This window comes from Puntigrus tetrazona, chromosome 13 (assembly GCF_018831695.1).
Source record: "Puntigrus tetrazona isolate hp1 chromosome 13, ASM1883169v1, whole genome shotgun sequence".
Taxonomy (NCBI): domain Eukaryota; kingdom Metazoa; phylum Chordata; class Actinopteri; order Cypriniformes; family Cyprinidae; genus Puntigrus; species Puntigrus tetrazona.
In genome coordinates this window covers 481878-499424 of record NC_056711.1, presented here as the reverse complement: position 1 = coordinate 499424, position 17547 = coordinate 481878, and the positions used below count along the sequence as shown (strand labels likewise).

General features: G+C 37.1%; 1 protein-coding gene across 1 annotated transcript in view; it reads right to left on the bottom strand.

Annotated features, from left to right (window-relative positions):
• LOC122356635 (calcium-activated potassium channel subunit alpha-1-like) overlaps positions 1 to 17547 on the bottom strand; it is a 159468-nt gene that overhangs the window by 41006 nt on the left and 100915 nt on the right. The window contains exon 3 of the mRNA XM_043255571.1: positions 7361 to 7422. Within this exon, the coding sequence (XP_043111506.1) occupies positions 7361 to 7422 (62 nt within the window). The remainder of the gene's footprint in view (positions 1 to 7360; positions 7423 to 17547) is intronic.

The window sequence follows — 17547 nt, the reverse complement described above, 5'->3', positions numbered from 1 at the left end:
TGCTAGTTTTGTGAATCTTCAACCCATATATGGAGTTGTCTTTTGTGCTCTCCGTAGTGGGCAGTTGAGGCATGTCCAGCTATGCAATAGAGGTCAACGCCCCATAAGGGCTATATAAGCTGATGGTTTACTCTCTGTGTTAAGCTGCATTCTGAATAAACCAGATTTGATTTCACTCGTGTGGTTTGTTTCGACTGCTGCTTCCAGGCGCCTGAATTTGTTCTGTACTGCTGATGAACGGACACAGGGGGACGATACACTGAAGAAGAGAAGTTCTTACAATTACATGTGTATTTTTAAAAATATGAGTACAATGTAAAATATATATGTTCACAATAAGCGCATTGTACCATATTATTAATTTAAATGTAAGTACATACTAGTTAAGGCCACTTTAAAGTGGAACAGGTGGTTTTTATAGTGTTTATACTGATGCTTGGAACTGTTCACAAGTCCAACAATATTTGTGGCACACAATGGCAAGTTTTAAAAGAATCATCAGATGCCCGTTTTGCACATTTTGTCTTAATAAAAAGTCTGTAACATACTTTAGTTAAACTTTCTCCGTGGTATTGCACCCTTTTTTCAGTGCAGTTCCCTTTAAATTCTAATAAGCTCTGCTCACTTAGGGTCCAAGGTAAGTCCATCAACACCTCTAGACAATAAGTTACATGATTTAACATTTCATTTCAACAGAGAGCAGGACAGGTTTTGCTAAAGTTTAAATGGATAGTTCACCAAAAATGTCACCCTCGTGTCATTTCAAACCCTTAAGATCTTTGTTCATCTTTAGATAAAGATAATAAAGACATAGTACAGTTAAAAATAGTCCATATGACATCGGTGGCTCAATCATAATTTTAAGACATTACTTTTTGTGCGCAAAGAAAAACAAAGATAATGGCTTTTTTAACAATTTCTTCTCTTCCATCTTTGTCCCACATTCACAAGAGTATCACAACACAAGATGGTGATATGTCTTCGTCCGCTTGTAAACAAGGCACAGCCCCTGTGTCACCAGAACCACATGCATTAGTGCAGTGAAGACTGAATTTGTTGAATAAAGTAATTTATTTTGTTTTCTTTGTGCACAACAATTATTCCAATATCTTCATAATATTACGGTTGAACCACTAATGTCACGTGGACATGGATTTTAAGTCCTTACTATCTTTCTGCGTATTGTAGTTGTGCTAGTATCTATGCAGGGTCAGAAAGCTTGTTTTTTTCAAACACAAAAAAAAACAAACATTATATGATGGTTTTGGGTTTGGAATAAACCATCTATTTAATACTATTGTCCCCTAGTGTACGACCGAGCAACAATAAAAGCAAATTCTACTAATAATGCAGGGTCAACAAGTACAGACATTGTGTTATACAGTAGGCTCTTCTTTCAACACGGTCATGCAACAAAACTCCACTGTCTCCACTGAAGAGTCTTTTCACTAAGCGAAGAGTGACTCCTAACACAAAAGGTGGATTATCCAGAGAAACTCAGGGGAGGGTGGTCGTCGGCCACTAGAGTGAGCTGTGCATCCACAGTGTTGAGTGAAGCGCCCCCCTAAAAGACGTGTGCACTGAGGTGATGAAAAAAAGATCCCCCCCACTCCTGTCTGCAATAGCTGCTTTCACCCTTCATCAAATTTTGAGTTACCTTAGGGAGTAACCATCAGCTCAGAATCACTCAAAATGTCCCACTTTAGATGTCTACTGATGGCTTTTTTAACGGACGATTACGCTGTCTATGTGAGAGATGCATTCAACGTGCCGCTGTTCCCTGTTTACATGTGCGACAGGCCAAATCAAGAGAAAGATGTGTGGTTTATTCCAGACATTCTTGAACAGTTGTGATAATTAGAGGCGTAAATGAGTCGTAAGAGTCGTCAGCGGATGATCCATTATCGAGACCATTAACGCTGGAGTCACGCGGTACGGCGGGTCAAATGAGGAGCTCGCGAGGGTGAGAACCCGCGTGTCGGTTGCAAACATCTCTCTGGTGAGGACAGCACTAGCGGAGGTTTCAGCTGCCAGGACTTCAGGCGGTAACTCTAGAGCCAAACATGAGGTAGATCATTAAGAGCATATCACAGCACCCACTACCGCTGTCACAACCTGATCTGGAACAGAACCGGGTGGGAAAGACACACACACACACACACACACACACACACACACACACACACAAACAATCCAGCGAGTTCAAGCCTTCCATCTATACCAGGGGTCTTCAACCAGGGTCTTTCAAAAATCTAAAGCTTAAGTTTAGTTATATATTTGACCGTCCACATAGAAATTCATTAAATTAAAGTAAAATGCAATGCACAAATATAAGAATCTGTACAGAATTAATAATTAAGATACTGCATAAATAACATGAAATCGTATAAATAACATAATATCGTATGCAATACTAAGGGTGGGCTGATTATCGTTCTGGTCGATTATCAGAGCAGATATTAAGCAGTTGTATGATTATCGGTATCGGCCATTTTCAAAATCGATTAAAATTATTTCATTTTAAAACGCGCTATTTGGCACTGATGCAGGCACAAGTCTGACCAATCGACGCAGAGTCTGAAGGCATTGAAAGTTTTCGATGTTTCACACAGAAAGCGCTTTCTAACTGGATTTGCTTCAGTACACATAAGTTGTACCTCAAAGGCAGCTGCAATAAATCACAATCCAATACACTGAAGTTGCAAAAGACCTCAGTATTGTCTGTTTATGGTTTCCGCGATGGGGAAAACGAGGTCGGAAACTCCTCAGAATTCAGTCCTATATATGGAGTTTACTGTATAATGTGGAATGATTAATGAATTAATCAAAAGTAGGTCAGTACGCTTAAATCGACTATGGACTAGTATCTGTAAATAATAAGCCACAAGAAGACTATCTACTGAAAACCTGCATGAGTCTCTATATGTTATATGTGAATGGCACAGACATGCGGTTTTATTTACCACACACATACTGAAGTGCGTGGCACTCACTGTGTTTTTAGCATCTGCCATCTCTCAATAAGGGCATAAATATATAATCAACATCCCCACAACTGCTCTGAGAGTCACTTCATGAGCATTTGACCATTTCATTTGAGTAAAACTATCATCATGTCATATGTACATAGGCTAGACTTAAAGGTCCTCATGGCAACCCATCACAATAAACGTTTGTGTTAAGTTTCATTAAAATAGTTCTAGTGGTCTTAACAACTCAAACAATGGAGCTATGATATTTCAATTATTTACACTTATCATATACACAGTGCTTTAAGTTAATCAACTGATGTGCCATAGATGATGAATTTTCACCTCATGTGATGTATGATTTAGTCATCAGAAAATAACACGATCAAGAATTAGGATTTATTATTAATGCTATTTCACATTTTTTAACATGTAAATTATTGAAGCCAAATATTTACATTTCCCCAAGCTGTTTAGCTGTAGCACAGTATTCATAATATTAACCATGAAGCGTTCACTAACTCTCTCTTTATTGTGTATCAGGAGTACTCAAAGTCTACATTCAAAGGTCCAAATCTGAATTTTCAATAATGTCAAAGGTGTGGACCAGAACAATTGGTTATTACAAAGCATATAGTACATAACAAGCATAACAAATAAACACTACAGTTATTTACTACATTAACAAATAAACAAACAAAGTGGCCTTTGCATTTATAATGCATCAATGACAAGTACAAAAGCTAAACCATTCGTTGTAATATCAGTGGTCGACCAATAAGGGTTCTTCTCTTGCTGATGCCACTTTTCAGAAATCTGGGCAAACAATGGCCGATATTAGATGCTGACTTTTTGGCCAATATATTTATATGATTTTCTTTCTTTTTTTTGTTGCCTTTATCATCTCATAAAAGAGTTTGAGTAAACTGCAGGGCGCAAGATGGTAACAGTAGTAGTAGTAGTAGTATCTTAATTTGTATTAATAATAATTTCTGTTGACACACCAGTGTTTCCCAAAGACTAGTAAATGCAAATGTATTAGTAGATGCACATAACAGGACTGCAGCAAAGCCCCACGAAAATACTAATAAACAAGTGTTTTCTGAGTACGTGTAGCAAAGATAAATTTCTTGACTTGCCATCTCCTCACAGAAAGAAATTAAAGAGGTTTTTTTTTTTTTTTTCATTAAGTGGTCATTTGAAGTTTTCTATAGATATATGCATCATGTCTTTCCCCCGAGTTTTAGTTCATTTTGCGAGCGCTCCTGTTCAAGACGAGAAGGCTTACATCTTACATACGTATCGGATCTACTTGACCTGTAATAATCGGTAGCAGCCCTGAAAAAAAAACATACTGGTCAACCCCTAGTCAATACTACTATTTAAAATTTTGAAGTTTAAAGTAATAAAGAGAGACCATAATTGCATTTATACTCCTACATATATTCAGCTTTGCATTACAGGAATTAATTAATTATAGTTTTTAAATATTTAAAAATAAGTTTTAAATAATATTATTGTAATATTGTAATACAACGTCAATCAATTTTAACTGCAAAAGCAGCAGAAGAGAATTTGCAGAGCACAAACCTTTGAACGGTACTGTGCAGATTTTAATGAATGGGTTTGTAAATGTATTGTTGAACCTCGAAATTCAACAAGCCTTTCATGCTCCACATCTCTATCCACCTAGGGGCTCCCGAAAAAGCCTGATAAAGTCCGAAGACCCTTGATATACATCAAAAAAACATAGCTGCACTGTTTGAGGTGTCACAGCACTGTCTATCATGCTTTTAAGTACTAAAGTGAAGAGAACTAAAGTGTCTATATGGCTATCATTCACGTCTCGCACTGTTCAGCCTCCCTACAGAAATGATGAGAGCGATGTCCAATCTGACAACAAGTCCAGTCCAATAACAGATCCAGATCACTCAGTTAGGCTCCTCTCTCTGGAATCCAGCCACACTGCAACGCTAGTGAATTCAGGACAACGCTCGTCTACAAAAATCCCCTGACTGAGACCTCAAACAATAGATGTGACAGGACATCTTAGACTAGGCTGTCAGTCAGTTTGCGGAAGAGCCACCGATTCACCCAAACAGTATAGAGCAAGGGTGCTCAAGGGGACACAGGATGATTTAATAACTTACCAACATATTATTAAAGGGGTATGAAATTAACACATAAAAAAATTCTGGATAATTTACTTCCCTACGTGCCATCCAGGATGTTTATGTCTTTCTTTTTTGAGTTGAAAAGGTACTTTACTAAGGTAAAGAAACACATTCCAGTATTTTACCCTACGTAGCGGACTTCAAAGGTGGCCAGTCGGTTCAAATTGCAATTTGAACATAGTAGAGAAAGAAAGCGAAAAAGTCAAACGAGTTTTTCTCCCTACCCGATCTTTCTTAATGAAGCGCAGCGTGACTTTTTTTCAAGGTGGCTGTGTAATTCATGAAGTTATGAACACTCATCTCTGTGCTATAGTGCAAAACAATAATCTGAAACTGCAATTTCGATCGTCAGCTACAATATGGAAAATAATCCTAGAATGTTTTGATCAAAAACCTTAATTTATTTGTGACTTCCGGAAGTGAACTACTATTGATATTGTTATCCTATTTTCAGTTGTGTAGCATTTCTCGGTTTCCTAGTTTGTTCTAAAAAATAAATAAATGAACAAGCAATTGTGTCATAATTATAGCAGTAATGCTGGAAAAAATATGAAAGGCCTTTTAAAAATGGCGTTAGACAAAAAGGAGTTTCATTAGTTTAGATGACACACGCTTTATTGCTGCTTCATATATCATTAAGTCAACATACTTAGTAGGACTTTCTCTGACTAAAACACACGCGCAGCTCAACATGTAAAAGAACAGCTCAGAGTCAGCTGACTCATTTAAACGTAACAAATAAGTTCACACACCAACGACTTTGTCTCTTAATGTGAAAATCATAGTACTGTGGCTGTAATATTATTTATAGACTGCATGTCTGAAAATATCTTTAAGAAAATGCAAACACAGATTATTTATTTCTTGCAAAAACCAATGACAAGTTGAAAATAAATAAATATTTCTTACTATTTATTATGTAGCAAACAATAAAGACCTCCAAAATTCGGAGGGTTTCCAAAGGCGTATTGAATGAAAGTAAAAGCAGTGTCCTGCAGGAAAAACTGAAGTGACCTCATCTAGGGTAAATCTGTTTATCATCTGTCTCACATATGCACTCAAATGAGGAAGCCGCGGACTCTAAGCTGTAATATGAAAACATGTATTGTAAATGAGGAGGCAGATCGGGTTTTTTTCTGAATGATGCATGAACACAGCAGCTCGCCCCTCCATCCGCTTCCTTTACCATCCTGATCCCAGCATTATAGAGATTAAAATATCCCATCATGCCTGGCTTTGCTCCAACATGCGCACACACCGTATGCAAGTCTTTATATGAGACCGTACACATGCTCATTTGAGAGCTTAGCTTGAGATTTAAACTGCACGTGTTGGCTTTTTATATGCCGTGCAATGCCAACACAGCAATCTGTACCTTACAAACTCACTGCTATATTCATAGTGATAAAATGTAATAATATAATTTTGCTTATTATATAAATCACTGATGCAAGAGTATGCAGGGACTGGCCATCACACTGAGCAAAGTTCATCTTGAAAACTGTGACACCTGGTTGCCTGGGCAACAGCTAACAGCACACCTTTCTCTAGGGAGCTCAGAGGAGAGGGGTGGGCAGCAGAGATGCTCTGCTAGCGTAACCATGGAAACTGGCCTGCTTGGCTTTCATTGACAAAATAATCCCATCACACTGAGGCTGAGTCTTTAAAGTCCAACATTACGAAACAAAACCTTGAATTATATAATGGTACTTTTAACAGTACCAATGAATGTAGAGTTCATTAATATGGTATTATTATCTATATGGGAAAATAGTACCTGATACAGAATATAGCATAATGGATTTATTACAAATTTTATAAAATGTTACGCCCCACAATACTGTGAGAGGTGCTTTTTTTTCTATCCGTGTTGTTCTGACTGAACCTGTGACTGACTTATTATTATATTATTTACATTTTTGTCCATTAAATCCTTACTGCTAGAAAGATGCAATCTCAAAATAATAATACTGAAATTTAAAATTTTATTTAAAACTTCACACAAAAATTACAAAATAGAATATTTCACGTCTTAATGTCTACCCTATTATAGATATTCCTATTTTGTGCCATTCATAGAAAGTGTCTTCATAGTAAAATGAGGCATAGAAAACAACTCGTTTCTTAGCTCTCATTATTAAACATCCGTGTTTAAGGCCTTTGACTCATGTGAGAATAAATAATTCAGGCCGGTTGTTGAATCGAAATAGTACTCACTCCGAAGAATCTATGAAGTATATTCCCAGAGCTCCGATGCTGAGTGCAAAGACCAACACCACCTGGAGGGGGAGAGACACAGAAAAGAGAGAAAGGGGAAAGGATATCATTAGTGAAGGTCCACTGAGAACAGTACCACTTACAGAGAACAGTTTAATCCTGGAGCTGTTCAACAACGGCACAACTCATTTCCACCCATTCTACATGTGCTGATGAGACGTAATAAAACTCACCAAATCAGACTGTGTTTCCAAACCTAATGGGCTGTCAATCTAAGCCCTGTTTATGGGCACTGTGGGTGCGTCTGACATGCCCGTGAAGCAGTCTAGGGAGAAAGCAGCTCACTAGGGTTAGAGATGCAGCTCCAGTCAATGAATAAATTGAATGAAGAATAACTTTTGAGAGGCACTTAGGACTTCGATATAAGCAACCATGATATTTAAACATATTAGGTGGTCAATTTATTATTACTAATAAGTATAAATAAAATGACAATAAAAAGTAATTTTTATGTGATCCTTCCGAAACGATATGCTGATTTGTTGTTAAAGAAACATTCATGATTAACAGATTCCTTGTTCTTGCAGACTCCCAACTTTTAAACGGTAGTATATGTTTTTACTTTACAAAAGGAAATGTGTGTATGTGTCTGTGAAAAACACAGGCTAACAATTACAGCTGACACTGGCTAACGGGAAGCCCCTGCACTAGTACCCCGGCTCAGTGGAGCGGAGGGCACCAAGCTCCAGAGGTCAAATCATTTGATCTTTTCTGGGACGCAGCATGAGAGATACACACTATCCCCATATCAGGTGAAAGTGAGACAACTATCGAATGTCTGCTATGTTATGGTGCGTGGTGGAGTAGTAGTGTCAACCACACAGCTTCCCAAACCACAGTGAATATTCCCTGCCACCTCTGAGCGTGGAAACATAAAACACATTTACTAACAATTTAAGACAGTTGAAACGTACATGATTACCAGTTCTATTATTCCCTTTTTGTCCCTATAATAACACTATAACATCTGATAAAAAGTCTTGCAGCTGACGTGAACCGGTGGTGGTGTATCTACGTAAGAATTTGCGACGCTACCAACTATGACCTTTTAAAAAAAATACTATAGTGTATAAGAGTTATTATTTTTATTTTAATAGCAGACGTCCTCGTTTAAAAAATGACTTCAAACTTCGACGGTGACATTTATGAAAATGGGCTGTGACACGCATACATACGTCTGATATAGAGCATCTGAAGTGCACACTACAGAAAATGCAAATGCACAATGCTTGTGATTAAAGAGCAGAGATGTGAAGTACCCTTGCCTGTCTTTTCCAGTAAGTAGATTTTTGGCAGACTACCATATTAGTTTTAAAATCCCTGCACAGCAAAAAGGGGAGAAAGAAAATGCAATATGATGAGATTTATAATGCTGTTTCTTATTGAGTCGACTAAATGAGGTCGCTTCTCAAACAACTTCTTGTTTCAGATCTCTAATCTCCACGCTATAGTCTGCCAGGTACTATACCGACAACAATGAGCAGTCCAGCAGTGTTCACCACAGTCGTGAACAGTATAAACGGTCTTCTATTTCACTAAATGTAGTTAAAATCTTATTATAGCATAGACGGATTCTGTGCTGGCTTCTGACTGCTCACCAAAGCATATCAAGAGTTCTAAAATACACAGAACGAGACAGTTATGACCTGAAACGCTTTCACTATATCACTGCAAAACACCCAACGGACAACGTAACACAGCAAGCGTTTTCTAAAACCAGGCACCTGAGGCCAGGCTTGCAACTTTATTGATTGCATTACCAATAAAACACAACCTTACCGCTTAAATAAAGCAGTCAAGATCAAACCTGTCCTGAAAAGCATGTGTAAGAACACTCGAGGTACTCTAAAAGTGGAAATGGAACACGTCCTGTCACTGGCCTAGGTTGAGTTTCGAAGTGAATGGAAAAGTCTCTTTTTGTGATTGGAGCTTCTTGACCCTTGAAGTTCAAAGGGCTATTGGCCGGAGAGTGGACATCTCAAACATTAAAGACTGGAAACTGCAGCTGCCAGACAGGCTGTTTGTGTATCCAACAGTGGAGAACTATACTGGCTCACCTTGTGAGGTCAAAGGCAGGGGTCTATTTGAGAAGTAATTCTACACACAGACGAGTTCTGCTTGAGCGATTCGCTTTTTTCGGTGTTAATAGGCACAATGATTCGTTGTGTGCTTGTACACAAAATAATTGGGCCAAACACAGATCATGTTACTTTATGATGTTCAAATCACTAAGGCCGTTCATTATAGTTTTTACCATTTCAAAAATGAACACTATTTTTTCTTAACTTAGCTTTTATTACATAATGGTTCTGATTTTAGCTTCCGATAATGAAATCCAAAACTTTCCTATTATTTTAATATTAATTTCAATGGGAAACATGGCTAAATGCAATAAGATGCACGTTCGCAAAAGGATATAATATTAAATGTCACAATTTTTTATTTAAAGATTACCTAACAATTTAAGTGCCATTCTTAAAAAAAGTTAGTTTTTAAATTATTTTAGTTTTTATGGATCCTGTGAATTTTATGGATCCTGTGAAGTCTCTTATGTTTATATAAGCAGTCACACTTGAACAGCTGAATGAAAAATGTATAAATGAATGAACGAGTACTGAATTTTTGCAGTACAACTAAACACACAAATCTGTCAACACTAATAAATACATAAAATTTGTTATTAATGATAATAATAATAGTAAAAACAACTCCAGGTCCCTGTGAGATGCTATATAAAGTTCACAGGATATAGTCTTCAGCTATGGACATAGACCTAAAGCAGTTGGTGAGCCAATCTGTCTCTGTGACCACCAACAATACTCATACTGCTTTACAAGGGCCTTCTTTTGAAGTTCACGAAGCAGTTGGCTTAGCTTAACATTATCCTGTCAAAGCAAAAATACAAAACCTCTCGTAGAAGCCGGATCACTGCATCCATTATTGATGACCGGAGGCTGATTATTTTCATGCAGCCTGTATTTGGACTGATATCCCACATTGTCTAGTGAGAAAACACCTTGATGCATTTTTAATTGGAGCTCTTTGTCTGGGTGATAGTGAGTTCCAGTGCATAGCAGCTGGAAGAAGAGGAGCTGTGCGGCTCAAGATAAGCAGAGACCGTAGAAAGCCACGCTCCTCCCCCACTGCAAGAGATACTAGACACTCCAACATCATTCAGAAGAGCTGCTTTTGATCACGGTAATGCAGTTTGGATCCCGGATGTCTTCGTCCTGACTTCATAGTTGTCCACTTCCACAAGAGGGCACAGTGTGCTCGTTCTGTAGGTGTGTTCTCATTGGCCTTACAGTAGCTTGGTGACATTAACACTGAAGAACTTCACACGTAAAACAGGAAACGGAAATGTACTTAAAAAAAGAAAAATCACTTGTTATGAGAGAATTCAGCTACAGTGCTAAATAAACCCACGGAAGACAAACGCCGCCAAACATTCGTTTCCTTGCAGCTGAATAGTGAGTTTTTACTGAGGCTGTTTGCTGAAAAGCTGAGAATTTGAGCACTCCCGATGAACTGAGACGATAAGAGGCATCGTCTTTAAACTGACCCAGTTATTCATCTGGAAACATCGGTGCCAGCACTGTGCTCGTCTCTCACACGAGCTCACTGCAAAGCCATTACTGCAATTACAGCAAAGATTCACAAATACATACAAGCCTATCGATGAGAGACGATTTTGCGGCTGTTTACTGCAGTAATATATGTATATAGACATATATGATCATGTTTTGCAATTTAATAAACCTTGCCTTGTCATAAGGTAAAATCATCTGAAGATCTTATTAGTCATAAAAAAAAGAGTGCGCTATATAATCTTTATGAAATAATTAAAATATTGAATATAAATTAATAGTAAGTTCAATATAAATTTAACATCACCCTTTATTTCTAACATTTACCCTGATGCCCTTATAAAAGTGTTTTTTTATTAATTAAATGTTAATGCAATTAAAAAATGAATTGATAATAAAGAAATACTGCCATGTCATTGACGCTTATGATTATGACCTTACCAGCTATATTCATATTGCTCCTCATGTAACCCATTACAAGAGAAAACAAGGGCGCTAAATAGCATATAGCATGGTGTTTGCCATGCTGTGCGCTGTTTCAAGCTGCACCATGAAACTAGTGTTTACAGACAGTAAAAGATGAGTCTGGATTCAAGGTTTCTCACTTGGCCCAGTACAGTCATGACCTGAAACATGATTCACAAAAACAAACTGACACACACATACGTGTGACGGTCCACTTTACAGAACTACGACTACATAGCATTTTCTGAGCACATTGGTCGTGTTTCTCTCGTGCAACTTCCATTTTCAGCCGAGTTCACATTGTTTCTCAGTGCTGGTTCAACTGAATTCTAATTAGGGCATTTTGACTTCTCTCTGCCTCTTGACAAGCCCCTTCAAAAGTGCACTTTAACAGATCCCATGAATAATTTAGCTGACAGGTGAGGTAGCCGGCCTGCAGATGAGTCTCTTCATATTAGTGGCAGATATCGAGGGAAACCAAAGAGTAAGCTGTGCGGTTCAGATGAAATGGCATGCAGAGGAAAAAACTAAAAGAAACACGGAGACATGTCGAATGAGTTTCCCCACCTTCAAAGCTTCAAAACACGAATTATAAAAAAATACTCCAATTCTGAATTTGGTTTCCTCGTTATCCTGCTGTGACTGTCTGATAGACGCGTGATCTTTCAAAAGACATTCAAGGAAGTGATGAAAAGTGATATTAAAGGTGTTAGTATCTCACGAGGCTCCTTGAAAGAAAGATGGCCGACCCCCAGAGGAAAGTGGCACGGTGTTATGCAAGACTGATACAGCTTTTCACAAAACGTGAATGAGCTTTTTTGTGGTTTGACAACACGTAAGAAGTATCTTAATAATATATGTGAACAAAAGGAACTCTGCACCGACAGTGAAAAGCACTGAATTTGTATTAGATCCATATAATTAATGATTTAAACAAATCCTTATGCCTTTTGAACCGTTAAATGTCATGATTTTACATGTTTAGGGGTGGCTATAGATTGTGCATCAAAAGCAATAGTTTGATAAAAAAAAATATTAGTGGATCACTCAGCACTGAAGATTAAAAATTCAGATTTGCATCACAAGAATAAATGTCAATAGAATTTTAGTTATTTTTCACATTCTTTTCTTTTACTGCATTTTTAAACAAATAAATGCAGCATTGTAGGCATATTTAAAAAAAATTAAATTTTCAAAAAGGCTATAGTGTAGGCTATACAAATTTGCAAGTAACTTTTGTGAGGCAGCCCTAGCGACCAAAGCAACACCTAAAAATTAAACAGAGCCCTCCTGAGTTCTCAAGTGAATAGTCTGACTCTGATAGGGTTAAAATATCATCATTGTAAGAACGCACAAATCCAGAATATAATGAGCCAAATTATTATCAGTTCAGTACATTCAGAAGGGCTAACACAACAATGTTTACTGGCAGATTCACACAGGAGACACTACAGAGCATTTGAGACTACAACACGGTTCAACAAAACCACACAGGAGAAACCTTTCAGGAACCTGCTGAGCTCCAGTGACGTCAATCGGCAGCACAAACACCACCCTACTTCAACGACCTAACCGCTGTCCAATCACAACCCTGGCAAGCGTGCATCAATCGGCTACGAGATGTATATGAAAACGCGGATGCTGCGTTTCGCTTCTGTTCTCATTAGACAAGAGTAAACAGCCTCTGGGAGCCACTCGAAAAAACAACAGCAAAGAACAGCGCCACAAAAATGCAATTACACATAAATCAATTTAACTCAGATCGGCACACCTGACAGCTTTCCATATTCATGAGCCCATACCGAACATCACAACACAAATATTATCATATCCGACGCCAATGCTTTAATTATGTAAACGATCAAGCTGTAAGCTACTGTACAGCTCAAGGGATAAAAATGTCTTCGGCGTGACCCATCTGATTGGAATGCACAGAGGCACACTCAGAGCGAGCGCACCGGTGAATAATTCACCACCCCACTCCATGGGAAATGGCACCTACTGGACACCGTCTTCCAATTACCCTCTCAGTGGGAAACGCGCCATTGATTTGTGAAGACGCTGGGTGCTAGAGCAGATAGTCGACATATAAACAACATAAATGTATTCCTGGGGTGTCGGGTGTAAACTCACCATAGATCTGAATTAATCTGGTAATATTCAGAAAGCAAAACTCCCATCGTTGTCATTTCTATTGCTGTTCAAAGGCATTTTCAGGCTGATTTTCAACTGGTGGAGCATAAAATGGGCGAAACGATATGTAGTGACCAGAATTTTAAATAAGCAAATAGCAACAACGAACAATAGGGGATTATTTTAAGATCAAGTTAAAACTGAATGAGATTTCTAGTTCCCAGCATGCATTGCGTCATACTGCATATGGAGAATAAATGTTGAAATGAAGTGTTATTTTGTGTGCTTTTAAGCAAGATTAATACAGTGAGAGCGGTGTTAGCATTTAATGTTTGGTTATACTTGCGGGTTTCTTCGTGGTTACCAGGTAGAGCAGCTTAATATGACGTTACTGCAATCAAATTCTATGGCTTTGATGAGGCATTAGGTCAAAAAATTAACAATTTAGGGTAGGGTTAGGTACATTTATAGTTTTAGAATTATAGAAAACTATCATTTATGCAGAATTATAATAAATAAATATATATATATATATATATATATATATATATATATATATATATATATATATATATATATATATATATATATATATATAATTAAATAGTTATAGTTAGGGTTATTATAGTTTGATCTTCTCCTGAGTATTAATGGGTTGCGTTTAGTCACTATTTATACTTTATGTATGAAAACAGGAAAATATTATAGTATGTGACAGATAGGTTCAGAATAGTAATAAAACTTGTGTGAACGCAAATAGGACATCATAAATGCATTAAATAACTTGTGGACACACACTGCCAAGACACATATAAGTTATATGAATTATATAACTTAACATTGTCAATATTTTAATTTAATTGCAATTAACAAGGTCCTACTAACCTCAAATGGTCAATTCAGCTAACTTTTAGACTTTAAAATCATTTGATTGAAACAATGTGAGGTTGTATTTATTTTTTAATGTGAGAAAATTCAGACAAATAAAATCCAGACTCGGTGCCCTTTAGAGTGTTATAAGCAGATCAAAGCATCATCTATAAGTCATGTTTATCTTTAATTTAACATTTCACAACAACACATTTCACCAAGTTGGGTCAAAGCCTAAAATAGTTCAGAAAATATGTTTTTTTTCTATTTGTACAATACCAATTTTGGCATGGTGTTGCATTGTTACTTTATGTCAAATCTGAGTAGAGAGACCTACAAAAACGATGTCCAATTAACGCTGTCAAACATTACTGCTGATCCTCACTTGTTTGACAGTTTCACCTCAGCTGCCAGACAGTATAATTCCTTCGATTTAATTAAGCTCAGTTTCATAAGAGCAAGCCCAGGGTCGTTGAACACGTAACCCATCTGTCCTCATGAAGAAGAAACATAGAAGAAACAAACCTCTATTAAAAAAAAGTACTAATAAAATAAAAAGTCCCATTCAGCCAGGGTGCAGTGGCCAAATAGCATCATGACCTCTTGAGGCTCAGCAGAGGGGCTGCGGACACTGCTCTGATGAGCCCTCATAACCCTCAGTGTCCAGAGCGCAGACCTCTGAGAGGACCGCCTCCAATTCATTCTAGCAGACGCACTCGTCCATCTGATTCAGCTCCGACGTCTCTTATTCTATTTCCACTTTCACCACTCAGCTGTGTGGTCCAATTTTAGCACCTGTGAAAACTGTACACCGTGACAAAATGCATTATCCTCTGTAATGCTGCAAAATAATACTACCAGCATTATTAGTGTACAGGACACTACACGGTATCAGAATGTAATGCATGCTGCGAATATGACTAAGCAGATGGTTTTATCAGAGCACATCTCTGATATCTGAACCCATCACCTTGACGTTGCTACATTGGCTTTTGATAGGTAGGTTTGGTAGCATCAATGGTCATTTTGTGACCATTTTTTCTGCCGTGGTGACAAAATTTTGTGAGCGGTCGCACTGGGGCAACCACTGCATTGACAAACTCATAAGCACTGCATATGGGAATCATCAATTGGCAAACAAAACTAGTGTAACGAAACTGCACTACCTGTATGAGCATACAGACTAGATGCCAGGTTCACACACTCCATATGAGGAGAGTATTTTTTTTGTGCTCATGTTAATGGATCATAGCATTCACACTGCACACGGTTGTGCTCCAGGAGCAGTCAAAGATCTTAGACTAACTTCTATATTATATGTATTTATATATATTATAATTTCTTTGGAAATATGTTTAAAATTCACACAGAATGCATTTCTGATTGTAAAGCATGTTTGAGGGGTGCCAAAATCATGAAAAAGAAAAAGAATAAAAAGCAAAAAAAAAAAAATGTATATTAGTTTTTTTTTGTCCATATCGTACAGCCCTACTGCACATTGCTGTGTAATTTCAATAAGAAGTGTTTGAATTCACCACAGAAGAAATAAGGCTACTGCAAGATCTAGTGAGATGCATTAAAATTCTGTTATAAACAGATCAAGTCGCCACGCTGACTATAACCATAGCGTTATGGCAGAAATAGTTGAATGTTATTACAGCATTTATTTCAGGATGTGTAAAACCTTCAGAAAAATAAATTCACTTTTAAATAACACCTTTCAATGGTTTTGGAATATTTCAAACTATTTCCAGCACTTTAAAAGTTCTATTTTTAACTGGATGACCAAAATGTACTTTGTCCTAAACACATATTAAAAAAATTGCAGAAGAAAAGCACTTATTGGCTTATTAGTCATTAATTTGCTTTGCATTTTGAAAGTATTATTAATATTATATATTTTTTTAGGAAATACATTTAATTCTGCACAGATACATGGAATTTATTAAGAGCGCCAATAAAGACATTATGCTGAAACTTCAACTTCACAATAAAATAAAAATCATTATCACCATTATTAAACTTTTTATTTTAAATGAGATATTTAAATGATAATTTCACATTGCTGTCTACATATAAATATAATATTATAAATATTCTATATATATATATATATATATATATATATATATATATATATATATATATATATATATATATATATATATATATATATATATATATATATATATATATATATATATATATAATAATTTTTTATTTTATATCTTGCCAATCACTTAATTTTTTCCCCTCTCCAAACTAAAAGTAAGAAATGCAGATAAATACATATAAAATGAAATGTAACTTTGTGCTGTGGGCAGTAAATATGATTTTTTTTTTTTTATTCTCTATTCTCAGAGGTTCAAACTTAAATTGTGGAAACCAGCCTTGAGTCATAATGCACAACATGACACATGGATCTCTTGGCACACACGTCCTGTGGCTAATTTTTCATATTGATTCTCTCTCTCACTTTTCACTTCCCTTTGGCAAATAACAGCCTTTTTCATACATTCATTTTCAGGTCATCGCTAACGTTACATCCTGCAAACAACACTTAAAGCCACAGTCAATGGCTAACACCTCCAGCAAAGTCTTAGTCAATACCGCTTACTTGGCAGCTAAACTTCTGAGAAACTACAAAAAAAATGTTGCAGTAAATAAAGCGTCCATCCCCTGACAGCTTTGGCCTGACAGATGCAATAAATACAAAATGCTTCATCAATGTCTCGAAACTAGAAGCGCAAATGGCCCCTGCCCATTTAACACTCCAAGTCGAGCAGGACGGACAAACTTCATCCCAGAGACAAGTGATTTATAGCGAGGACGGAAACGACAGATGAACCCATAGCAGTTCAAAGGGAACATCTGGGCGCCCAACAGTGGCCCGGGTCCACGGCGCGGAGAATTCCCAGCATTTGGTGCTCTCGCCGCACTGCTGCTCGCGCTTAGCATGGCCAAGATCCTCATTACGATGTCTGCAAACTGCCAACCTTCAGGATTAATGGCCTTATGCGCATGAAAACAGAATAGCATCCAAATAAGGCGCATGCCATTTTCCATGTGGCG